Here is a 26713-nt window from a genome sequence, read left to right on the forward strand (position 1 = left end):
ATAACAGACATCTTACCACCTCCAATACAACCATCTATTACAATCAAGCCGTAGTTATCTGTGGATAGAGTAACCATGTTGCAGTATTATTGTGCACATGTAATGCACAGCTCAGGTCCAGCAGAACATAATATCCCTAACACAAGGCCACACGGCTACAGCTAATTTGCTTCCAAATTCTGCTTGTTTTGTGTGTCCTGTCCTCCCTCTGTGGGACCATCAGAGGAGCTCCTCCTTCTTTATCTGGCCACTTACTTCCATGAACTTCCTAGTAACTTGCCTAGTTTTGAAATCTTTGCAACTCTGATCAACAAGTTAAGAATTACTAAGAGCACAGACAAACTCACAAATACAGTATCATCACAGAAGCCTTATTTTTGAAGGAAACCAACCAAAAAGCACATTGTTGAACTCGTGCACTGTTTCCTATGATAGTGTGTACACAAATACATTTAAAAAAATACTGTAGAGGCATGTCATGAGTTGCACGAGATCAGTTTCCCCCAAAACTGTTCAAAAGCAGAAACATGGTTAACTCATACTAAAATTCTGCAGAAATCCCTTTAACAAAAATCACACTTTAACGTTATACATCTTTGAAGTGCTCTGCATCTGTTAAAATAAATACATCTAAATACACTGAGTAAATATGTGATGTGAATACAAGACATTTGGATCTTAAAGTTACTTTTTTATAAATAATTTCTTGCTGAAAATGATTCCATTCACTTTATTTTAATTCCAGACAATTTTTCTGCCTACTAGAGTTCCTTCTTGATTCTGATAGTTAGACAGAATCCTGTCAAGTTTAAACAATCGCCAGTATTTTGCAACCAAATTCCTAATACAAAAAGGCATATGTTTAACTTTAAAAATTTGCTTATGTGCCTTCCTGAAGTAAGGCTTAAATGCTCTCTCTGGTACGACACTAACAGCTCAGCCCATCTACTGAGAACTTACAACTTGAAAATGCAGGATCAGGTCTTGCACTAGGAAAAGAAGAAGAAAAATCCTCATGTAGAAATAATATCATCTACAGTTGACACTGGAAAACCTGAAAATGTATCATTCAAACACCATAAATCCATCTAGAATTTCAAGAATCAGTATGAAGAAACAGAATCGCAGGGATAATTGGATCTTTATTTAGGCCTATTTAAGAAAAGTTGCATCAGATTCAGATAGTCTAAGACCGCAAGTAAGATTTTACTGGACTGATAAAATAATTAACACTGATTTAAGGCCGCTGTTACATAGTGTTACATTAGCATTTCAGTCAGATTGCATTCTCCTTCGGATACATTCATGCAATTAACTTCTACTGTATTTTTACACTGTACTTTGAAATACATAGGATTGTTTTGTTTCCCCATATTAGACCTATCTGGTTAAGCTTTTCTCAAACAATACAGAGAATGGATTCATTGTTCTTCTTGGTGGAAGTGAAAAGATTTCATGACTTAATGATTTAATGACTTATTTGATGCAAGAAATGCATGTTGAGAATGCCGTGGAGATAAATATACATCTTATATGTGTATGTCACATGCAAGCATGGAGAAATAGAATGGAGGTTGAAACATTATTATTATTATTAGCTAAAATCATTTTCCCTCCATATAAAACCCCAAAATACCATTGCACTGAGCAGAGGGCCCATTAAACTTCCTCCTTTCCAAAAGATTCCTCTCCATGCCAACCTCTGTTGGGGATGAGAAATCTTCCATGGAGCCATAAACAATCCTCCATGTTGCTCCTATTGTTCAGTCCAATTTCGGCTTTTCTTTTCCTTCTTCAACACCTGAAAACATATGGAAAGCAGCTTTTAAAAATCTCTGAATGAATAAAAATGAAGAGTTTACTTAGAGAGGTTCTTCTGATGCACTAATCTTTCTTTTCCCTCTATTGCTGTTGTTTCTCCCCTACTTGCTCACATGCTCTTGCATGTGTTACCTCACCTGCTGTGAACGAAAAGAGCATCTGCACACCTGATGGCAGTGGTTGTCCAGTAATGAACTGCACAATCCTCCCTCCCTCCGGACCATTTTCAAATCAGCCTAACCCCCTGCCGCACGCTCAGCCTTTGATGGCTGCAGGGGTCTGGGAACAGTTAGTTCCCTCACCTCCTCTGCTTACCTACAAGCAAATTAAAGTAGATGTTATTATAGCTGAAGCTAAGCAGCCGACTTCATTTGAAAGAAAGTTTTTAAAATTGTGTTTCAGAATTCAGTAACTTTACCCCCCCACCTCAACACTGGATTTTTAAATATTTGCAAGTACATCTTCCTTTTTTGAGAATACAAGAATGAAGAATCAATGACTGTTGATGGGTGCCTCTCTCTTCTTGTAACAGCCATGTCTTTCAGTAATATCAGGAAGGCTGAGCTGAGTGTAGGGCTCCTTAAAGAACTTATCCTTGCTGCAGGACTTGTCTCTTTTCTATGCTGAGCAAAGTCTGGGCTGGGCGGCAGATTGTGTTTTTTCTGGCAATGAAAACATTCAGCTATTTCATGTGCCTGTTCCTGGACAATGAATTACTATTGGTATCTGACAAAAGTATTGTTCTTCTGACTAAGCCCTCTCTGCCAGACATCTCAAATACAAATATTTCTTTTGGAGGTTTTCAGGCCTGCTGCATGCTGGAAAAGAAAAACTTCTGAGGACTGAAGGCAAAAGAGAAGCAATGTTTGAGAATGCTGAGAGGAAAATCCGGTCACAAGTAAGATCACCTGCTAATGCAATATATGCATAGATGGTAGGTACACTGAAAGTCACTTTAAAAACATAGTTAATTAATGCCAGTGTGGGAAACAATAAGACCCACCTGCAGTTAGAAAGCACAACTGCAGAGCTGCCTTCCTGAAAGAAGCAACATGGAAACAAATGAGTGTGCGCCTTGCCAGCAGCCCAAGTACAACAGCCCTCGGTGTTGCTGGCAAACCAATGTAATGGGAAGAGCCACAGTTGAAGGTTTAACAACCAAAACAAGAGGCCAGGTCCAAAAGATTACAGTGGGTTTACAAGGCTGCTCCAGAGCCAATCTTGAGTCTTCAGCTTTCTGCTGGAAGGAACTTTTCCAATACTTTTAAATGAGCTGTTTTATTCGCCTTTTTAAAAGAGCCTCTCTCCTTTCTTCTGAAGCACTCTACTGCAGATGCATCAAATAGTTTGACAGGAACGCAGATACCCTCAAAACTGTGGACAGACACTGGCTTGTACAAAGGGCAAATTCTTCCTTGCCTACCATGTTTGTGGTTTAACTTGGAAAAACTAACTGCAAATCATTTTGTCAGTAGTGAGGTTTTATTTAATACATCTCCAGAGGAAAAGGAAAAAAACTCCAAACCCAAACCAACCCCCTCTCACCCCAGAAATCTTCTCATGGCAGACTGATCTAATTTGCAAGCTTACTGCTCAAAAGTCCCTTTTAAATGTACAGTTTTCAAATAGTATTTTCCCAAGTCTCGCATGGTGACACACTGGCATTGTTTTAAAACTCTGCTGTTTGTGGTGTGCCTGCCATATGCTTCAGGTTAGGTTTATGCAAAGTGTTTTAAGCACAGCAAACCAGCAGGCGACTCATGGCATTTTCTGGTTTGCAAGTGCTTAAGCCATAAGGGACTCTGGGTCAATATTCTTCACCCAAATCAAGGAAATGATGGAGAGGATAAGGCGGCCATGATGAACTTTGGAAGAGGTTGGAAGAATGACCCCACGACCTTCGCTCCTCTAGGGTGGAGGGCCACAAGAACCAGGGATTTTGTTATGCATACTGTGGAATAGTGAGGGAGATTTTCCACCATTTATGTATTCATGGACTTGGTAAGAACATGTGATTCTTAACCCGATTATTATTCTTCATACCAGACTTGGGTCAAGTGAAATTACTCCCTGCAGCTGCCTTTTTAGAAACTTCTTTCCTGCATTACCTTAAATAAGTTAAATAGATGTGAATGTGTCATCAAACTGAGGACTGAAAACCAGACTTGAACACTGTGACCAATGATCCCTGGTTCTAGAGAAAAAAACAAAAGGACACTTTATACCTGGGTGCTAATATAAGCAAACAGCAAGTAAAACTGCTTTGAGCTTCTGGCGTTAGGTTCTACCTAGTACTGGAGGACTTGTTGAAAGAAATTTGTGTGTGCAATAAACTACCATGTGAATTTATGGTGTATTAGCCAGTGTACGCCAAGTTTCCCAAAAGGGGATACAGGCTGTTCATACGGTCCTAACGTGTTACGGGCCCAGCGAATGTAATGACAGAATTCCCACGGAGCATGGATTTCACTCCAGTTGTGATTTGCCACTGCGGCGACTATGAATGTTGTTTGCTTATTTCAGGCAATTTGATAAATGAAAAACATCTTTCGTAGATTAAAGGAACCTACTTTTAATCTTGTGTTTGTCTTATTTTCCCTTTTCCTCTAGTCAGCAATGGGTGGCCTAGGCAGGGTAGATGATGTAGAGTCTGCAGTTACGTTTACCCCGCACTAAGGTGATCTTTCATTCCTATTATTTTACTGACATGAATATATTCATTTTCCTTCAGTAAATTTTTAAGCAGAAAATACCTTATACCTGAAAATACTAGAAGAATCTATTTTTTTTTCTAAGACTAAGCTTACCATTAACAGCATTCCCACAGAATGATACTTTACCTGCATTTAATGGGTTCATCAGCTAATAATTGGGTTGTAAACCAAGTGGGTTGTAAACCTCTCAGGTAATTGCCAACAGCTCTTAAATTAGTATTGGAAGTTATAAAAAAGAATACATATTCATAGCTCATCATGCTCTCCAGCAGCCATTCCGTTCATCCGGCTGCTTTTAAGTGCAAGCAAGCAAGATGTTTCAGTGGAACTTCTGTGATTCTCCTTTGTTTTAGCCAGCTTAAAACCTTCTTGACTTTCAGGGGAGCATACTCAAGTCCCAACAGTGTATTTCATGAGTTAACATTCCTAAAACAATACTCACATTTTTGGGTATCCCAGATGTAGTTGTTCAGGACCTCTCCCACCAAGTAGAATATGTTAATTACTACGGTAACAGCTGCAAAAAAGATTATTTTGACACCCGGGCTGAGGTGCTCAAGAAGTGGGTACACCCACACTCCTGTAACATGGTGAATCCAGCACACCCTGAAACAAAACAAAAATAACAAGTACTGACTCTTACACCCCTGTTTTTCAAAAGTAGCTTGGGCTATAGGCTTAGCTACTGTAACCGAAAAGCAATTATTTGAAAGGACTGCAAGTTGCAACTGAATTGGAGCACCCAGATGACATCCACCCAGAACAGAGATCACAAATGATGAAACTACGACTGATTTCCCAAATTCTTACTGCTTTGTTTTAAATGTAATATGAGCAGTTGGCCAATTTTCATGTTCTGATGTAGGCAGGTATTTCCTTGCTGCATTTATATTTACGAGGAATACACACCCCTGTTCGTGCGGCAGCATGGAAACTGCAGCACCCTCTGTTCCAAGCACGTTCTTTATCCAAAGAGCATTCAGGGTTCTCCAGGCTCTTCTACACAGCCCAACTCCCTGCTTCCTGCAGCGTCCTTCTTTCACTTTGTACACATTTGTGTGTTTCTGCAGCATCTCCTCACTACACCTGGCAAGTGCGTCAGTTTTTGGGTTTGCCAGAAACATGGTTCAGCTTCTCTTTGAGAGAATAATTTCTTCAGCACCTGTGTTTTAGGTTGCTCCTCCTTTTCTTTCAGTTACCTGGTATCATTTGGGATCTAATATTTTTTCTCTAGGTAGGATAAACATTAAAAAAAAAAAAAAAAGAAATCACTTCCTCAGTGAAATTCTGCCCAGCTCCACACTCAATATACAGTAAAGGAAAAGGAATTATGGTGGTTTGCTGGTGACACAGAGATTTTTAGCATTCAGCTACAGCGGAGGTTGTTGGTACGCTAACCCAAGAGACAGGGTGTCAGCTTTACCGCAGTGCAGCCTGAAGAAGCACTCCAGGTACGTGGTTTCGCTGTGCGTGACTGCAGTGGACACCTGTACCCTGTGAAGGGATAGCTTTTGCTTTGAGATCTGACGTGGTGAGTGGTGAAGTCAGAGGGAGCAGAGCGAGTCCATATGTTCCAGTAGGTGGAAGCTAAGAAAGGCAAATGCTGCCAAACAACTGAGCAAACACCACAGAGGCTAACCAGGAAAAGTGCTCAGTGGAGATAGGCTGGGGCCCGTGAGCTGCTGGGCTCTCTTCAAGAATGTAAATCTCTTCCTTTCTGACCCAGCAATTTGAGAGAGAAGCTCACGGTGAAGCACAGCTAGAGAAGACTCAGCAGCTGCACAGACTATTACTGATGGGGATTTCCACATCCATATGATTTGCTTCACTTGCTGATACTTCTATTTGTTTAAGGAAGACTTTTGATCGCTAGATCAACAGTCATAGGGTCCTGAAGGGCAGAGACACAGAAGTCCACCCAAAACTGTTACCATAAATGCCTGTCACACACAGAGAGTACAGAATCCCTGTTTAACGATTCTCCATCACCCTGGAAATGTACATGGTTGTCATAGCTTCCCTCCTCCTTAGAAAAGCTTTTATTAGAGCCAAACCCTTAACAGCTGGACACTTCATGTAGGAATTTACATGTGTCAGTAAATTAATCTGCATGATCTAAATGCAGATTAAAACCCCTTTCTCCAAATGAGTTCACATATGGAAAATGATCTCTGTACTTTACAGTTATTTTCCATAACATTCTTCTGTGCCAGAATTAACCTGACAAGATAAAGGCGTCTGTGAAAAAATAAAGGGTTCCTGTGTAACCCATGGTAACAGGGGATACCATGTTCCTCTTGATCGAAGAAAAAGATGGGACAGTTGGGTAGAAGGTAATGGGATGTCCTCTAGTCCCAGGCTGGCTTAGCAGGGAGTGTCTATTATTGCCTAACATTTTTCAGTTTCATTTGCTTTTGTTTTATGATCATTCTGTGAAAAACAAGCTCCAAGGAAAAAATTTGAAAAAAACAGCCCGTGCTTCTTTTTCACTTATTTTCTCTGGTGTGATGAAACTGCCCAGCACTATAAAGCACCTTTAGAGAGGGACTTTTCAAGGGACCTTCTAAACTGCACCTACGTAGCCAACTTCATGAACGAAGTAGAAGTGGCATTTACTAGAATGCATTTATGCTGGAAAGAGGAAATATTTTCTAAATCCAACCAATGAGTCACTGATGGGCTCCCGAATGTCAGAAATTTCTGGTTAGTTCAGAGTCTTTTGAGTACAGCTCATGCACTTTGCTCTCTGCTGCCTAGCACGGGAGCCCATTCATTGCTTGGTGACACTGCTTGTGTGTTCAGCGTAGCTGTTGTACGCCTATCCCCGGTGCAGCCGCACCGTAGGAACTCATGCTTTGAGCACAAGAGGTATCAAGTGCTACTCGGGAGACAACGGTCACAAACCCACCTGATCAGCTGCCCTGATCTTCCTTAAAATGAGCTGTACCACGCCGCTCGCTACATTGCGATGGAGTAATATTAGCCTTCTCTCCACTAAGCAGTGACACACTCATTATTCCTGCATTGTCTATACCACAAATGGGAGCAGCAAAGGGACAACTGCTGCCATGGAAACCTCACCTGATGGCCTTTCTTAGTGGGTTCGTTCCTGCTTGAATACAAGCTATCTTGACGCCGCACAATAAAGGGCTGATCAACCGTAGGCATAAAGCTTCCACACAAGATTGCTGATTACTAATGTTAATGAATGCCTTCAATGTTGCAATTCTAGTAGTCATTATTCCTGTCCAACCTCATTATTAGATAAGCACAGGGGAGCATGCATTAAGATTTACTTAGGAGTGCAAATCTAGATCCAATTTAAGACCCTGTTATTGAACAGGTATAAAAAATGGGTCGTTTAGATAAAAATGAACAGAGGAGAAAAAGTTTAAGCTAAAACTGGACCGGCTACTTTTGAGAGATAAAATTAACTTGAACCTCCTTGTGTTTTGGTTCCGTGGCACTCCATGTAGACATAACCATATGTTTTCAAAGACAAATGTGTTACAGGTCATCAAACTCATTTAGCCATTTGTTAGAACTGGTAAGAAAAGAAGGGATGGAAACATTCTCAGATTGTATTCAAATCAAAATGACTGTTAAAAGAAGTGGCAATTTTCGGAAATTTTCAACCAGCTGGTGTAGAAATCAGAAAAAACTATTTGAAAACACACAATATTGCTTCTTTTTAACAAATCTGTCAAAAATTTGACTTTGTAGCTGGTTTTCACTTCTAGTATACAGTAGATGTTGTATATCTCTCCTATCAAAGTAATCAGGAAACTATGCAGAGAACATACATGTACATTTATTCTTTGGCTATAGATCTTTTGTTAATGAGGAAAAGTAACTACAAAAACTTGCCAGAACCTTGTGGCTTATGTGTGCTCTACCTGTCGCTTTGAGTAATGCAGCTGTTACAACAGCATGTGTAAAACTTAGTCCTGGTAGAAGCAAGCTCAACACGTGGATATATGGCAGAGAACCATGACACCGAAAAGATTCTGCAATGGGAGACATATTGCAGTAAATGGTTGCTTCTTCATGATGGCTGCTCTCAGCTGCAGGAGTCTGAATATACTGGCACAGGCATCACAGCTTGGCGGCACGTTGTGGTCTGAACTCTTGAGAATCTCCACCCATTTCCTGCCCAAGTTGAGCCCTTCAGTGAAATCCGCAGCCAAACAACAAACAGTACTATGTGTTCTGGAAACAGGAACTACTAGATGAGGGGCTGTGTAACTTTTCAAGAGCAGTGAATGAGAGGACGCAGAATAATAATGCATGTCATAACATGGCTGAAGAGCTCCCAATACTCTTCGTCATAACAGAAGAAGCACTTCAACAGAACTCAGAGACAAGAAATTAAAATCTGATATTGGAAATATCTTTCTGCATGATACCTAATTAACCTTTGGAATGCTCTACCCTATCTTTCAGTGATACATCACTGAAGTCAAGATATTCAAACAAGTTTTGACGTATACAAGTTTGGAAGTCTACTTAGTCCACTCCTCTCCTCTGGGCCGTACCATGCAACTCTAACAAGCTTCTGAAGTCAGGAGACTGTACAAGCAATAAGAATGTGTATGGTTATGCTTAAATTCAAAGAGTACAAGGTATATAAACCATCAAGACTAAAGGATCCAAGCATCTACTTTTTGACATAGGTTTTGGAAGAAAACTTCCCTTACAGGCTGGTTATTCCAAAACGGCCTGCTAAACCTTCTCCTGAAACGTTTGACATTAGCTACAGCTAGAGCCTGGATACATGACTACTCTGATCTACTATGGCAGTTCCTTTCTGGTTACTTAGCTCAGTCGGTTAGAGCATGGCGCTAATAACTTCTTGCAGCAGCAAATCCTTTCCCATGTCTTCTGTGCCATTCAGGTTTCCAGTGACTGGCAGAAAGAAAGGCTGAATCTTTGGTCCCAAACAAATCCTAGGCTCGTTCCTGTTGTGGCTACCCTTTCCCAAACAACTGAACGTGGGCATTTTCTACGCTTTTATTTCATGATCACTATTTCTAGCATCACTCTTCCTTTTTCACAGAAAGTAAGAACTTTACCCAGAATTATTAAATTGTGGAACGTCTCCCAGAGGAGGTGACGGGCTTACAGCAACTGAGTCATTCAAAACTTGAATGAAGAAATCATTTGTGGTTATAGAGTAGGTACCAACCCTGTCCTTTCAGAGGCAGGAGCACAATGACCCATACTAAATCTGTTACACTTTTGGTTTCTAATACTGCCTGATGTGAGGCACATTTTCATAAATCCTTATGAATTTTTTTTGCCTTTTTTCCTGCAAAAAAACCATAGGACAGCTTGTTCTGCATCTAATCAGAATTGTTAAGATCTTAGCCACATTAAGATGCTAGGCTTCTTATAAGACCAGCCAGCGAAGCCTAAGTCCTACCTACCCCAAGAATGTACATTGTTTAGAAATTTTAAAGACTAAAAAATAATTTCAATAATCAGTCATCAGTTAGGAAATAACAGCAATCACCCCATCTTGTTCCAGTTTCTTACACTGGATTCTTCTCTATTGATCTGAATGGTGCTGAACAATACGTGGGTCACAGGACTGTGCTACTGGTATGGAGTGGCTTATGCAGTCAGAAGAAGACAAGTCCTGGAAAACGCAGCTGCAAATAATGTCACATGCAAAATATACTCAGCGTGACATGGTGCTGGCACCCTCTGGGATGAACAAAGCTTAGCAGAAATTTGTGTTTATGTACAGGTAGCTAGAATGACAGAAACTCTGCAGATTCGCTGCAAGGTGTTGTCATCTTTGGAAGTCATCTATTTTGATAAATAATATTTCATTTTAAATATAGTAATGGTTGCTATGCCTTCTTGAGCTATATTTTAAGAAGCTGCACAAGCAAGTGAGAATGTATTATCCATGCATGTCATCTGTGATTGTACTGTTGCTTTGACTGAAGCATTTGAGGATGTGGAGGTGGAGGGGAGCCAGAATGTAACAGTCCATAATGGCTATGTCAGACCTAACAGGCTGAGGATCCATGCAGCTCTCTCTTGCTGAAAGCACTTCTGCTCTCCCACCCCCCTTCTGGGTCAGGTACAGGGAACGCTAATCTTCTCCTGGCCTATTTCTGCTGCTTCTACTTCTTCCTACTCTTTCCTGTTCCGAGTAGCTCTGGCTCCAACTCTTTTCTCCTCCTCTGCATTGTCTCATCTATCACCCACCTCTCCATCAGCCTTCCACTCTGATTTCAAAGCCTGTCTCTCTCTCCTCCCCTCCCAGCTTTTTCCATTTACTTGCATGATTTCAGCTTTCAAGCTGCTGACCTGTGAGCTGCACATTTCCTTACCCATTTCTCTTTTAACCCATAGTTCTAGTTCATCACTTTTACTTGCCTGGAAGGACTTTCCACCTGTTCTTCCCCAACCACTGATTCCTCTGATCTCTATTGAACTTCCGTCCCCAGTGCTCACTTCCAAAAGCATTCATGACCCCCTCCCTACATACGGACCCTCAGCACACCCTAGCACAGCCATGCTGTGTCTCTCCTGCTCCATCAGCACCAGCAATCTCAGAAATCCTTCTGTTTTCTCAATCCTGCCCTTCTTTATCGATATGCCTGTCAATTCCCACCAAGCTTCATGCTCTAACTCTCCATCCCTCTATTCTGAAAGTCAAGGTTTGTCCTAGCAGTCTGCACCCTTATCCTTTTGCCAACATCTGCTCCTTCTGATCTTTCTCTCCTTCTATGGAGAATCGCTAGTGGAAATCCTACAGCAAGGCTGACAGCATTGATCTCAAATTAATTCCAAATTCTCAGTGTACATTCCTTTCTTAAATTTGTTCAAGAAGAATTCAGCAAATTACCCCATCTAAATGCTCTCCCTTGGCAAATCTACAGAACTGTCCTAAAGTCACTTCAAGAGAAACTTTATTTTCAAATGAAAGTTTAAAGGTACCTGAGCTCTTTAAATAGATTTATCAAAGAATCAAAGAATGAATCAAGTCCAAGCTTGGCACATGTGGAGGCAGTTCCTAGTGTTTTTGAGATAGCGACAAAAGACCAGATCAAGTCTTTTGCTCCTAAACATGTAGCCCAGCATGACTAGAGCACTGGAGTCAGGTTCTTAGGGTCTGTTTTTTTGGCATACTCAAGTGCTCAAAAGCAGAGGGAACAAGAAAACCATTTTAAATAAATGTATTTGTCTCAGTTTATTTTAGGGACGTATTAGGCTCTGATACTAGTTACCATGAGGTCATTCTTATTACAAGGAGCAACACATTTCTGGCTCTTTTCTGTTCCTTGACAACCAACTCCATACAGCCATTGGCAGTATTTTCTGGTAGTACTGGCAAGCTCTTGGGTTTTCTTAGCACTGTCTAGATTTAACAACTCAACACAAACTGTGACCTTTTCAAGCCATGCTAAATAAAGCCAATCGGCCTTTCCTGTCTTATCCCATGGCCTTGATCCTGAAAGTCCATGTATGGTCTGCGACAGGCAATGCAAGTCTGTGAATGCTCTGCCTGGGCACAGTTCCTTAAAAGCAAGGGAGAGCTCCCCCTCACAGAGAGAGCATGAGCTAAGTGAGCCTACTCAGATGCTCCCTGACTGAAAGGAGAGAATGCAAAAAAAAAAAAGAAAGAAAAATAGAAGAAGTTTTTACTCTTCAAGAAGGGATGTTTCTCAGATAATGTGTCTCTGAATAATGCTCAAGGGATATCAAGTTATTTGGCCACATTCTTCCAACTTCAGTGATTCTATTCTGAATCGTTTGCCTGTTTTGTCACTTATCAAATATATATAATAAAAGCTTGCTACTCTACTATCTCTTCCGTACGTGAAAGATTCAGTCACATATGAAATAAAACAGAAGCTCTCCTCTACCTGGAGTTGAAAAAAATGCATTAACAGAATCAAACCTAAACAATATCCTCCTGTATGCTCCTTTACAGTACAAAGTATGACATGGTAGATATATCATGTAGCATGATAAGGTTTCAGCTGAGGTGGGGAGAGTTCAAAATTCAAGGGCAAAACATAGAGAACATCTGATTAGCAACTGTCTCCACTTTATATTCAGAGAGTTGCAGTGAAAACACTTCTGCTGAGGGGAAAAATGATGTAGGGAGAAGGACAAATTCCCAAGTGGCAGATCCCTAACCTCTAGGTAAAAAACCATAAACCAAGAACTAAGCCCTAGCAGGGGACCCACGGACAACCAAAGGTACAAAGGAAGGAAGTTCCACCAGGCTGTATGTAACTAGGTCATTTGCAGGTGTAGTCTCATTTTAATTCACTGTGCTAACCTTGAGGGGTCTAAAAGGTACACCAACAAGGGCAGCAAATCTGAATTAAGTAACTGGAACCCTCTAAGTGATTAAGGTCTCTACTTCAATGTGGTCACTTAGCAGCAGGAAGATAGTGGACCTCAGCTATGAAAGGTAGGCACACTCTGAGTGAGAGGGATGATAAAAACCCCACTTTTCATACTTTCTGGTACATTTTCCCAACCTGTGAATGTCAGATACATTGTGTTGATATCATCGAGCCAAGATTTGGCCTGCAGCCTCAACCAAATCTTGGGTAGAGACTTCAATACCACTTGTAGGCTGAAGACATGCAGGACTTGCAGATGATGGCACAGTGTAGCCTGTGTCTGCCTCCAGTCTTCCCCAAAGACCTTCTTTCATAAGAGTAGAAGGAGAAATGGGCTGTAAGTGCAGAATTTAGCAGGATGACTTTAGGCTGAATAAGTAATTGTCTCAGACCATCTTTAGAGAAATCACAACTTGGAAGAGGGTGAGTCACTTCAGAGTAGCCCTATCCATTTTGGAAATATTGTATGTATAGGCAAAACAAATAAACAGCAAAAGCAAAGGGAGCTGCTCATAGGCTGTAACTGGCTACCTGCTTAGTAGTTATTTTCTTAATGCAGAATCTTCTTCCCCTGCTTTACTTGTCCTACAATTTCCTTTTACCTTGTACTGCAGGATGTAGGTGCACTGTAGTGGGCCCAATCAAGTCATATGAGTATCACACTGATACTCTAAGAGCTTCTTAAAAGATTTTAAGACACTTCCTGTTTTATTTCACTTGCAGAACTGGATTGTTTCAATTTTCTATTCCTATTGCATGTGCCTACTCAGATGATTTTGAGAAAACAGGAGTTGCCATAGGAGGTCAGATCACAGGTACAGTAACTCTGCCAACTTGTCTCCAGGCACCCTTCAGAGGAAGGTCAGGAAATATCATAGTTATGCATTATTATATATGGGTTAAAAAAAATAATTCCTTTCTCCTGAAGGAATCATTACGTGCCTTTTTGCATGAGGCTGTCCTTATCTTACAATTACAAATAGTACTCTTTTTTTAAGAAGGGTATGTATGTTCATAAAAGCAAATGTGACTGTTGTCCTGGGACACAATATCCCACTTCAGCTGGATTACTTGCATTTTATGATCACCCAGTGTGTGTGGATGTGTATGAATAATGGCCTCTCTTTCACTGGGCTGAAGGGGCAAGCTGCATAGTTGAAGCAGTATGACACTACTGCCTTGAGCCTGTGTTCCTGTCTCATTAGTTTTATCTCACTTGACTGGTGGAAAAAGTGGTATTATCCACAATTTCGGAAAATATCCTCTTAGCTGAGGGAAGGGTGTTGTGAGGCAAGAAGAAAGGATATGAGAAGTAAACAGGGGGTCATGAAATTTTTGCAGAAAGGATAAAGGATATATGGTATCAAAGGAGCATTGTAAATAAAACAAAGGTTTAGTGAAAAACAAAATTCTAGAATGACCAAAGTAAATTAACTCTGTCATGTAAGTCAGGTGCTTGAATAGAAACTGACCAAAGACTTCATTTAATGTTGTGTAAGAAAGGTTATTTCTGTTTTAGTTTAATTTTTCACAAACATTTGCATTTTTTAAAACAAACTTCAGAGTGTTTGGATTACTGGCTTATTCTGTAATCAGTTTTACAGGAAGAATTTATGAACTAGTAAAGAAAAAAGACAGTGTTCTATCTTTTCTGTTGCCGCTTAAATACTGATGCAGGAAATCATTTGCCTATTCTCAATTTTATTTGATAGAACAAAAACCCTAAGCTATAAAACTAAGGTCCAAGAAAAACATTTAGCTTGAAAAAGGTTGAAAAATGTACCCTTGGAAAGACCACTGCTTACATGGGATTGTTCAACAAATTCCTGTTGTGTGAGGTTTGGCATATACTTTCTAAAAATATAAGCATCTGGGGAAACCAGACAAAGCCCAGGTCTTGGACCAAACGAGGCATGCAGCATGAATCTGTTAGCGATTATATCCATAATGAAATATGTGCCCAAATTTAGCAGTACAACCCCCCCAATACAATATGAAAACACGGCATGTACAGCCCTTACCATAAAATATAGCCAACAGCGAAGGTGCACACTGCAGCCAGTCCACAGCTCCTGCTGGGATACTGATGATGTGTTGTTCTCATCTCGATTAATACAAAGGGCAAAACTGTTGTATGCTGAAAAAAACCAAAACAACAGGGGAAAACCAGGTGATACAAATGATTCTCACTGCATTTCCATGACAGTTCTACAACAAGAAACTGAATAACAAAAACGTGAAGACAATTTCTTGATGGTCTAAGAAAGACAAGGTAAAATGACTCTAGGAAGTCAATCAATAACCCAAACAATATTGTTGCTATAACGTCCAATTGTTTGAGAGAGCAGAGGAAAACTGAGTGAGCAGAACGTGCTTTTCCTTTTGGCCAGGAATGCAAGGCGGATACTCAGTGAGTAAAAATGGGATGTGGCATGAGGGGCATAGGCCCCAGCCCCAGTTTGGCCTTGCAATCTTTGCCACATCACAAAGTTTTTTTGACCATTCAAGTTAGGAGGCAATGCATCTGATTTTCCGAGACTCTAGGCACAAACAATGCCAAATGAATGAATATAAATGGAGGTATTTAACGCTTCCGAGAATTAGGTTTAAATTTTTCTCAATCTGGGGACTTGAAAACAGGGGACATATTTTCAAATGATAGCCTCAATACCTCTGTTCCTCCATCTGTAAGACAGGAGCAATTATCTTCTTTGGAAAGGTGTTGTGAATCTTAATTTGTTAGTTGTTGTGCAAAATGGTTTTAGATTCCCAAATGAAACATATGAAAGCCAAAGCTGTAAAACCCATTTTCATCCACTTGTCTTTATTTAGCTGTGAAAGTCCTTATTTTGTCATTTTTCCATATACATTTCCTACACTGCCCCTTCTGAGAAGGTCTGTTCACCCAATTAATGTCAGCAGCATGAAAAACTGCATCTAGCCTGCCCCCAACACTTGATGTCTAGATTTCAGAGTGCTGGTGGGCATGAAAATATACATAAGCAAAGCACAAACATGCCAGGAAATAAACCCCATCATTTCTCAATACACAGATCACCTAGAACCAGCATTATTGGTGACTCCAGAAACATACCCTGCTTTGCCACCATGGCGACAAGTTATCGCTGGTGTCTAAAGGGAATTACTACGGTTGAGAACTTGGCCCTGGGGCTTGGTGTGACTGTGAGCATGAACTCTCCTGCCCAGTCCACAGGGAGGTCTGCAGGCGCAAGAATTGCAAGGGCAGCCTAAGCCCTAAATCAGGTTCAATCCTTCCCCAAGCATTTGATCAACAACTGGAAAAGAAGGTTATGGCTTACACTGGCCACGTTCTGCCATTGGATGCACACATGTAGTTTTGGGGGGAGCTGGAGGGCCAGATTTGTCAGTTTTGTAGTAATTATGCTGTAAACCCACACAATTTTCACCAACATGAAGGCAGGACAGACATGGAGTAGAACTATCCTTGTGTGGATAAGAGGTCCAAATGAGAGGAACCAGAGCAGGGGCTGAGCCTTTAACAACTGCGGAGAAGGAAGAATTGTTTGAATGGGAAATGATAGCATAATGGAAATGCTCTGGCTCAGAGATGTAATGTAATATGAATTGGATAACTGCTCTGATTTTCAAGGCATTAGTAATTAATGACTAGCATTTGGAGAATGTCAGGTGGATAATACAGCAGTTAGGGGAGCTTTCAATTTCTTCATCTTTTAACAATTTGTTCCGCCCCCATCCCTTTAAACAGTATAAATCGGCATCAAGGGAATGCAAAGACGTTTTACATGTGGTCTGCAACAGAGGTGCCCACTAGTAGATGAGAGTTCTATAAACTGTGCAGGACCTTTAGAGTCCATTAACAGGGACTGACAGCAAAGCAAACCCTGGAGATTCACCTGTATGTCTTACACCTGTATGGAAAAGGTCTTCAGACAAGAGATCAGTACCTCACTCTGCACAGCCCCCAAAGCAGGGTAGCTGAAGGCTGTGCAAATGTCTCCTGCCCTGCCTCCATAACCTCTTCAGAAGAAAAAACGGAAGACAACAAAGACTTTTGACTCCAAACCCCACCCTTGATATTTCTTGAATGATGTACTCTGGTGATCCAGTCACTCTGTCTTAACTATTCACTATATGGATGACGGTTACAGAGCTTGTGAGTTCTGTTTCTCAATTGAAATGTTTACTGCTTTAGATATTGCTTGTTGATGCACTCTTCATTGCTTCATTGATGATAACAACTCAACAGCTTGCCAATTAAAAAGTAGTTAAAATAATTTCAGCAATCAACCCTTAATCTAGAGTCCTTTTCTCCTTTCCCTCCTCCCAATTCCTGTGGTTATATAATAAAATAGGTCATTATTTTCCTAAATTCTCCCTTCTGCTCTTTTCTAAAAGCAAGGGGAGGGGAGGAAGAGGATAATGACCTGTATCATTAAAGAGTTTATGTACAAAATCCTGTCAAAAGTACAGTGCGATTAAAAGAGTAAGGAGAAAATCAGAGATGTGTATGTTTAATCTTTGTCTGTTACAGCAAATGTTGATGCTAACTGCAAACACTGCAGTTTTACAAATGCAGAGTATGAACATTGGTTTAAAATGTTCTAGTGAAACTGCCACTCTAAAAAATTGTTTCAGATGCTTTACCCAAACTACAACCAAGATAAAATTTCTCTTTCCTACATTTCAGCCCCTCCAAAAACCTTAATTTAAAAAACATGAAATTTTGTAGGCAGGGATACCTTCTGTCAAACAGTGCCAATTAAAACTTTGGAGCTATAAATACCAGATTTGAATCAGACTGGCACGTGGACTGAAGCCTAGTGATGATGAGCAGGGGTCAAATGTGCTTGGAGTGGGATCCATCAGGGCTGGGAAAGCTGCAGGAGGCCAGAAATTTCATACCCTCTAATGTTTTTGCCACCTGATTTCTGAATAAACTTGGGCCAATGGAAATCTGAGGCTTAGAGAGAAAATAACATTGATGCTTCCTTGACCTGCTTGTTAAAGATCACATGGTGCCAATCAAAGATGCCCAACTGGTATCTCTGGGACTGATCCCTTTTACTTACTGGCAGGCTGGAGGACAGCACAACAGTTCTCACCTTGTTTGTCAAAGTATCTCCAGGGCCTTACCTGAGAGAAGATTAAGGGATGAGGAAGTTCAAATAACAAGGAGGTTTAAATGGTGAGGATGATTAGCTGCTGCAACAGCTTTCCCGTAGTTGCTATTTTACACCATTTAAAGTCTTTAAGAAAAGGGCAAATTTATAATTGGAGTATAATGACTAGTATAGCATTGTAATAGTAGTAAACTATGCTAGCACTAGTAACCAATGCTATATTGATAAGGCACTTTTATTATGGACTGTTTACAAGCAAAACTGCATTTTTACCTGGACAGCTTACTCTGCTCCCACTGAGACCAGCTGCTCCTGTGAGACAGTTTTGCCTGCATGACTGTGCTGACACTAGAGACTTGAGCTGAGCAATGCTGTGGGGATGTCAGGGAGCACCCTCTCCAGCAGCCGGAAAGGCGACCTTCACTGCACGTGCACCCTGCGGTGACTGCAGGTTTGGGGTAGGGCATAGCCCCCAGCCCTGCCAGGGCAGCAGCGAGGGAGCTAACGAACCCTATTGTTAGCAGGAGCTCTTAGCCTGGGCTCAGTAACTATATCTACTTGCAAGAAATGTACCCTGTCAGCTTCTCCCGCCATGACTGTGGTGCTACCTGCCAAGGTGCCCTCTGCAGCCACAAATCCCTTTTTCTCCGGAGTGCCAAGGCAGTGACCCTCAGACCCATTTTTAACACCTCTCTGAAGGATCCAAGACTGCCTTGTGAGTTGAAGTGTGGCCGTAAGCCCCCATTACCTGGCCGCAGCATTGCCCTGCTCAGACCCCTCGTGCCCCGTCACTGCCTGTCCCTGCAGCAGGGAAGGGAGCTCTGAGAGATCTTTGTGCTTGCTAGGTCTGCTAGCAAGTGCTGGCCTCTGCAGAGCAGCAAGCTGCTATTTTCTCCCCATTTTGTGTCCGCCACACAGCACTGCTTCCTGAGGTCCTATCATCTACAAGGGGGAAGAAATTCGGCTTGCCGAATCTTCGACTGCTGGCAATGACGCATAAAACCACAGAGAAAGCAGCCTGATGTGCGGCGCTCGGGTGGAATCTGCAGGAAGGTTATCATATGGAGAATTTGATCCAGAAAACACTCGGGAGACTGACTCCAAAGAAGCAACCTCTGAGTGAAGCTGAATTAGCACACACTGCAAAAAAGCCACCCCGAGACCTGCAGGTGGATTAATTCCTAGAACCACTGCCATTGCTTCCTGAGAGAAACTGCTCATTAATGACTCTTTAAAAGATATTTTTAAAATACGCACAACCTCCCACATGCTATGTATGTGCCTAATGGCATTTGAGACTGGAAAATCACATTACAAATAGGCAGCACATCGGTAATGTTGGCTTGACAAATTGAGATTTGATGGAGGACTGTGCTCCCCCATTTTAGGTGTGTGCTGCAACAGGTAGTTGGAAAAAAAAAGATTTTATGCAAATCAGGTACATTAAGAATGAGTTCTGTAATAATCTTTGGGCAAATTAAGTGCTCATTCTTGAAAGCCTGATTATATATTTTATCTTCCAACCAGTAAGTGCTGCTTTTTTTAACACTGTTTTCATCAATACCTTGCTTGGCCTTTTCTCCTCCCTTAACTGTGTTTTAAAGGGAATGTTAAAGCATTTCAAAAGGTAATAGCAGTAATAAAGCTGCATTTTCCACATGCTCCTGGCAGAATAACGTGGAGAACCAGATCAGAAACTAGTAAAACAAGGGCATGATTATGATTTACTTGTTGAGAAACTTCTGAGAAAGGAACAGCTGGCAAGAGAGTATTTACGTGTCATCTGAAGGATGATACCTTCCACCAAGGCAGCCTAATCCATAAAGAGAGCAGCAGGATATCAGAGCTGGATACATAATAAATTGGAATCCTTGAGTGAGCCTGAGCCCTTCTGAGACTGAAAGCGCTGGTAGCACTTTTCCTCTTACAAATGAGAAATTATGACTATTAACTGAGACACGCTGATGCACAGGATGCACTCCAAGGCAGCCACAGACGGCTCGTTAATTGTTATTGTAGGGTGGAGGGAGGAAGAAGTATTGTATGATCTAAACAAAGACCAATACCCTATAATGCCACAAAACACACAAGAGCCAGAGATAACCATTTTCAATCAATATAAGAGTGTAGAGTTCTTTGAAAAGAAAATTAACGCTTCTTCTTTAGTGTTACCCCATCTTTTCCTCTTTTCTGTAGATAAATACAGTAGACATGGCATATCTGACTTAACAGGAATTGTATCATTTTCTCCATGCATACCTAATGTTGACAGGTTTGTTCTTGTTTCTGACACATGCAGTACATACTATATATATTGAAATAGCAGTGTCAATCTGATCTCACCCCTATGACTGTACTAGTGTCAGGGAGGTTATATATAGGTGTTTATCTATAGAATTTCCACAGTGCCAATCACTGAAGCACTTCAACACCTCAAAAGCATTACTAAACATAGCCTCACAGCAGCCCTGATCTGTAGGGGCAGGATATCCTATCCCCATTTTGCAGGAGGGTAAGATGGAGATGGCATGCCTCACTCAAGGTTACATAGGGTAACTATGGAGGAACAGAGAACCACATTGTATTCCTCAGTTCCATTTCTGGGTGTCAGCCTAAGATGAGCAAGCACGTATAGAGAAGTAACAAAAATTTGGTATGAAAGCCAAGCTACTCATTCAAGTTTATAGCTCTGAGACATCTTGGCCCTTTCAGTATCTCTCAGTTGTTACCTTGATCGACCCTCTGTCCTGGTTCCCCTCTGCTTTTGGAGGCTTCTTCAATTGCCTCCCTCTGAGCTGTTGATCTCTCTCCCATCTCAGCTCCTGCTGCTTCAAGCTGCTTCCTTGCAGCTCCCATCCTATCAGCCCAAGTGACCCCTCTGTGCCCTCCTGGCCCCAACTCAGCAGCTCCCAGGGCGACACATCCTTGCTTCTGTCTTGGCCCCTTTCAGTCACCACAGGCTTTCCCTTCACATCCATCAGTATTTTTAGCAGGCACAGGTAATGCCTTAACACATCAAAATCTTGGTCACTTGGACTTGAAACAAGATGATGGCAGGGATGGGATGGGACAGGACATGGCACATCTGGTATAGCAAAACTGTGCAAAACCAGTGCCATGCAGCCAAACGGAACAGCACTGCTACATGTTTAATTTTCTTTAACTCTGTATAATTCAATATAACTACTTTTAATGCATGCCATGTATCCAGGTATCATTAAACACATACAAAGTGCAATGTCACATGTCATCTCTCTCCTTTTGCTGGGATCCCTTAGCTAGGCTTTCTGTTCCTTCTGTGTCGTGCCCAAACTCCCTGGTCAGCTCCCGACCGTGTGCACTGAACTACTGTTAGGAGACTTTTAAAATATAACAAAGGCCAGGTTCTGTGCACTCAGCCACAGCTGAGCAAACCCTGCGAACCTCAATTTACTTTCAACCTCAAGTCCTTATTTTTGCCACAAAATCCTTAGAAAAAACATGCCACTGACAATGTGTAACATACACACACATACGTCCTGTGCAAGGATCACTCATTAATCACAATGTTATGCAAAGTAATTTTTCTATGCATTTTGTTCAGCTTATTTGCCTCTTACCAGTTAAACCACTTGCCCTAGAATTTCTTAAACTACTATTTGCAAAAAGGTTTATCTAGGCAAATAAATATATTCTTGTCTCATACAATTATCCTTAAAATCAATGTTTACACACACACACACACACTCTTATATGTATCACTGAGATTTAATTTGCATGAATGAATGATGACTGTTTATGCAGGTCATGCTGAAAAAGTGCTAGTAAAATCATTAAGCCTCATGTATTCCTAGCACAAAAATCACTAAAGAAGCTTGTAGATGTATTTTAGCAATGGTTTAAAACAATTTTACTCATATGGAAAACAGCATTCCTCTCCTTGAAAAGTCAGCTCCTTCCATATCATGAGTCTAATTGCACAGACCTCAAAAGGAGAAAATAATTTGTATCAGTATGTTTTCTAAATCTCTTTAACTGACTTGAAAAGTTTATCTGTACATAAAATGTGCCATGTTAAATTCTAATTCCTGGCAATCCCCCAGGGCTAGCACTAATGCTTTCATAGAAGGGTATTTTTGGCTTCATGATAGCCTCTTTCTAACCTGAAGTATCCTCTTTCTAACCTGAAGACATTGGACTCTGAATCTGTCACTGGTCCAGGACTGAACATTGCTTGTCCTGGGCTTTGGGCCAGTGTAATTTGGGCAAAGAAATTCCACATTTGGGAAAATCAAGAAACCATTATTTGGCAGTTTCTTTTTCAAATGGTGGCTCTTTGATGCTATTTGGAAATTTAAAATCTTGGAAGTGGTTACTGAGGAGCTGGATTTATTGGGTGTTGTGCAGGTGAGGTAGCCAAAGGTCAGACTTTGGTCTATGACATGGTGACTGCAACTAGCTGCAACTGGTTCAAATAGTTTATCTCAGAAGACATTGTCATTATCTTTATTTATTTCTTTATATTATACATGCAAATTCCTTTAATAAATAACTCTAGCGGACGTAACCTCCTAAGCTTTTTTGTTCTCATATCACAGAAAGCAGTAGCAGAATAACGTGAGCATGGTCTCATTACTGCACCCAGTGATCTGTCTGTAACCAGTTTTGCATGATGTGTCTTCTAAATATGCGTCCTCCACTGCGAGGCAGAGGTGTATGAGGGAAGAGCTTTTCAAGCAATGGTGCACGTGCCCCTGGCCAAAGCACTGCACTAGCACCAGCTCCACATTCCTCCAGCCTGTGCAGCGGCGCAGGGCTAAGCTGTGCGGCAGCAGCTGCTGCCGAGTGACCTGATGACCGGTAGTAAGTCGTGGCCGGGCACCAAAGCAGCTCTCAGCTCTGCACTCAGCTTTGCTGATAGCACCTGCTGCAGGAGAAAACCACTGCTGGTCTCACACTCTGTGCTCAGGATGCAGAAGCCAGGCTAAGGCAGGGTCTAGAGGTACCACAAGATTAGTAAGACCAGGAGTGATGTGCTTTCAGTGGGTAAGGCACTAGCATGTGCTGGGGTGCAGGGAAGAGAGGGTATGTGGTGGGGGCACAGGGAAGGCCAGAGGCATGGGCTGGGGTCCTGCATTTGTTGAGGGGCAGATGGGGCAGCAGGTATGGTTGGAAAACTTGTTGAGGAGGAAAATGAGTTTGGGCAGGAAGGCAGGGGAAGAAAGACGGAGGTGCAGCCCTGTTTGTGTGTCTCCTAGAGCTGCTTCTCCTCTGCAAAGAAGGCATGTAAGCAAACAAGCCTGGGGAACATCCTGAACTAAGGTCTTCTGTCACGAAAACACACTGACATTCCCTACTTGTTTTACCCACTATATGACATACTTTATTTGGGAGAATCACTCTGCTTCAAACGCAATTAGTTCTAAATGCTATTGTTCATGTTAAAACAATTGTTATTTTGATTGATAGTAAAACCCTACACTCCATAGTAAAGGCAGCAATGTCAGACACAAAGACATTACAAAATCTATAACCTGACCCTTTAAAACCTGACTTGAACTATCAGATTTGACTTATGAGACTAGTTACAATAGTGCTTCATGCAAAAAGCATTAGGTTAATGCTGGATTAGGTAAAGTTGCCAAACACGCCCTGGCATAATTAATCAAGAATATTTCAAAAACAGATCGCCTCCATGAGGTTATTGATTTCCTGTCACGACACGTTTTCCTCATGAGGTGCTACAATGCTATGTATCTGAGATGTGCTGGCGTGTATTTTTCAGTGACTAAGCCTTGATCTATCTTCCTGGATCCCTGCCACTGGTGCACTGACATCTGCAACTACTCATGTTTGACAGTCTCATGCATGAGCTATGTGGCTTCCAACTTGGATGGGATTAGTATAGGAGACTTTCTGAATACTCCAAATGTAATTGAAAGCAGATAAATACAAGGGTCTCAAGAGGGTGGCATACTTTTTACAAATGGAATCATATTAAATCACGCGTATACATGCTTAGACTGAGAAAGATCTCAGTGTTAACCAGTATAGTATGCAAGAAAGTGTTTGCCCTTATTCTTAAATATGTATGAATCCTGATAACTTCACATCTTTCTAAAATCCAAATATGCTGCAAGGCTAAAGTGTGGTTTAGACAAGCATGAAAAGGTACACATTTGGGGAGAAGGGTGGGGGAAGAGGAACGTATTTGGAGACTGGCAGGTGTTTTGCCTTCATCCATGATTGAACTAAGGCATTTGTGTCTTCTGTGAACTACCCCTGCCAAGTGATGAGAGCTGAAGACAAACTATAGATCATATAACTCAAGATTATACTGTTAGAGTGTCAAATGTCAGCAAATAAGAAATTATGTTTTCTTTCAGAGCAAAACTCAGCTGCTTCCCTTACACAGAACACCTTTCTAGTTACCTGTTTTTCTCAAGACAATGTGGACATGGATATCGCAATCTGTAAATGCATTTCTGTACATATTTCCTGAATACTGTAAAATAAGAGGATGTAAATAAAACTGATGTTAACACTGCTGTAGAGTTTATCTTTCACATTTCCTTACTTTTTTAGACTTTGAACTCTGCAAAAATAAGTAATCTTGCTTTAATGCAGATAATGCAGAGCTCAATAAATGTTTTAATGGGAAATAGCCTACTACTTCCTGCTGTCAAATAACTGTTTGATGATTGCAGTGATGGGCAATGTATGAGCATCACAAGAGGACAGCAGTGCTGAACATATGTGATATCAAAGGGCTCCAAGACAATTAGGTCGCAGTGGAGCTGTGATACCTATAGTATTAAAGCTATGGGCTTCTCTGGGTTGTCTTGCAGAGTCTGGCCTGATTTTTTCAGTCCACGTTAACCTTGATATGCCTGTCTCTGCTTCCCTCACTAACAGCTCTGTCCCCAGCCAGGCTGATCTCACTGAGCTATCCGTGACCTGCATGGCTTTTCTATTTCAGATGCTAAAAAGGAAGAAGAGCTGGAGATGAGATGTAATTCTTCTTACCACATGGTAGCATTTTTCCTAGCAAGAAAGGGAGAACTGTCACATGCATAAGGTCAGTGGTTCCTGGGAGAGCAGTAGGTGAGCAGGAGGGCTGCAATGGGATGAGTGGTCTCACGTCTCATACTCTGGAGAACCCTGGGGAAGGAAGCCTTCTCACTCTGCCTGGTGTTGCAGCTCCTGTCATGGAATGAAGTCCTCAAGGACTTCTGCTCCAGCTTCCCAGCAACAGACATCAGCTGAGGTCCAAAGCAGTTAATGTGAGGTACCCCTCGGTCTCCTTCCCGGGACCCTGCTAAATGTGGTCTGAGAAATTCATCAGTTTGGTGATACTTGTAGTATCATAATGCATTTTTCTGGTACTAGAACATTTATCTGTATTCCCCTATTGCCACAGGGATTCAAAACAGAACTTCCTTTGCAGCACCTGCTCATAAAGCTGTACAATCAGTCATCTGTAAAGTTTTGCCATGTATCCTTCAGCTGGTCTGATTTCTTCTGTGCTGGGGGATGGATGCCAGTATTGGGACTGAAGTCACCTACACATGCAAGTAGTTCATGACACTTTTTCTTTAAACATAAGAAATATCTTTTTTAGCTGTGAGGGTGATCAAACACTGAAAGTGGTTGCTCAGAGAGGTTGTGGAGTCTCCATCCTTGGCAATATTCAAAATCTGACTGGACACTGTCCTAGGCCACTGGCTCTAGCTGACCCTGCTTGAGCAGGGGGGTTGGACAGGATGATCTCCATGGTTGCCTTCCCACCCCAGTGACTCTGTGATTCTATGACCCTATGTCCCTAATTGCCTGGCTGTTACAGCCACTGGCCTTTATGTCCAGTCTCATCAGTCCTCAGTACCTCTTCTTCCATCTCCCCTCCCTGGCCAAGGTTGGGTCTGTAAAAAGTTCCCGCATTTTGTGCATGGACTTTGATACCACCCCCTTGGTTCTCCGGGGTGAGAACAGAAAAGGAGAGCTGAACCACCCTGACCTGCAGCATTTCCACCCTGTGTACTTCAGAAGTCTATCTTGTTCAGACTCTCAGTACTTTCTAAATAGCCCTGTAACTGTCACTGTTTTGTAGCTGCGGAACAGAGACACGACAGGAAGGCCCTAGTTCTACATGTGGTTTCCTCATTGTTAATGATCCCATTGTGTGTGAACGTGTGTCTGAGGTGGAAGATTATGGAAATGCCTTTCAGATAGCAACGGACTGGCCAGTCACTAGACACATTTCATAATATCAGCTATAACATTGTTCTGTTGCAACTAAAATACTCAGAGTGACTACAAGTGCAAGAATTGCAGAGTAAACCCTTACAAACAAGGACGATCACTACAAATGTGTCACTGAAGAGCGATAACAGTGATTCCAAGCTGCCTGAGACTATCTGATTGACAGAAGCCTTATACTGGAGAATGGCACCTGTTGGGAAGGGGAAAATGCACATTTAGTTAAGAACACTCCAACCCCACAGCACTGATATTCTCCACTGGGAGGGGGCAATAAGGATAACCTTGTTGCTAAGGGAAAGACCAGAGAACCGCCCCAAGCGCACCTGGCCAGAGTGCAGGTGTGGGAGCCAGCACGGCAGGCTAGGTGGGCACAGGAAGCTGGGCGAGAGAAGGAGACCTCTTGAAAAGAGCAGGTTAGCTGAGATGGGCTGGTTAGGGCCTC

The 26713-nt window shown here is 41.7% G+C and overlaps 1 protein-coding gene across 3 annotated transcripts in view; it reads right to left on the reverse strand.

Annotated features, from left to right (window-relative positions):
- Positions 1-1125: 1125 nt before the first annotated feature.
- Positions 1126-26713, reverse strand: part of AIG1 (androgen induced 1) — a 125336-nt gene continuing 99748 nt past the window's right edge. For all 3 annotated transcript variants that reach the window (XM_075707209.1, XM_075707207.1, XM_075707206.1), the window contains 3 exons: positions 14932-15047; positions 4978-5141; positions 1126-1801 (listed from right to left, as the gene is read on the reverse strand). In XM_075707209.1, the coding sequence (XP_075563324.1) occupies positions 1764-1801; positions 4978-5141; positions 14932-15047 (318 nt within the window). In that variant the 3' untranslated portion in view covers positions 1126-1763. The remainder of the gene's footprint in view (positions 1802-4977; positions 5142-14931; positions 15048-26713) is intronic.

Source organism: Pelecanus crispus, chromosome 3 (assembly GCF_030463565.1).
Source record: "Pelecanus crispus isolate bPelCri1 chromosome 3, bPelCri1.pri, whole genome shotgun sequence".
Taxonomy (NCBI): Eukaryota; Metazoa; Chordata; class Aves; order Pelecaniformes; family Pelecanidae; genus Pelecanus; species Pelecanus crispus.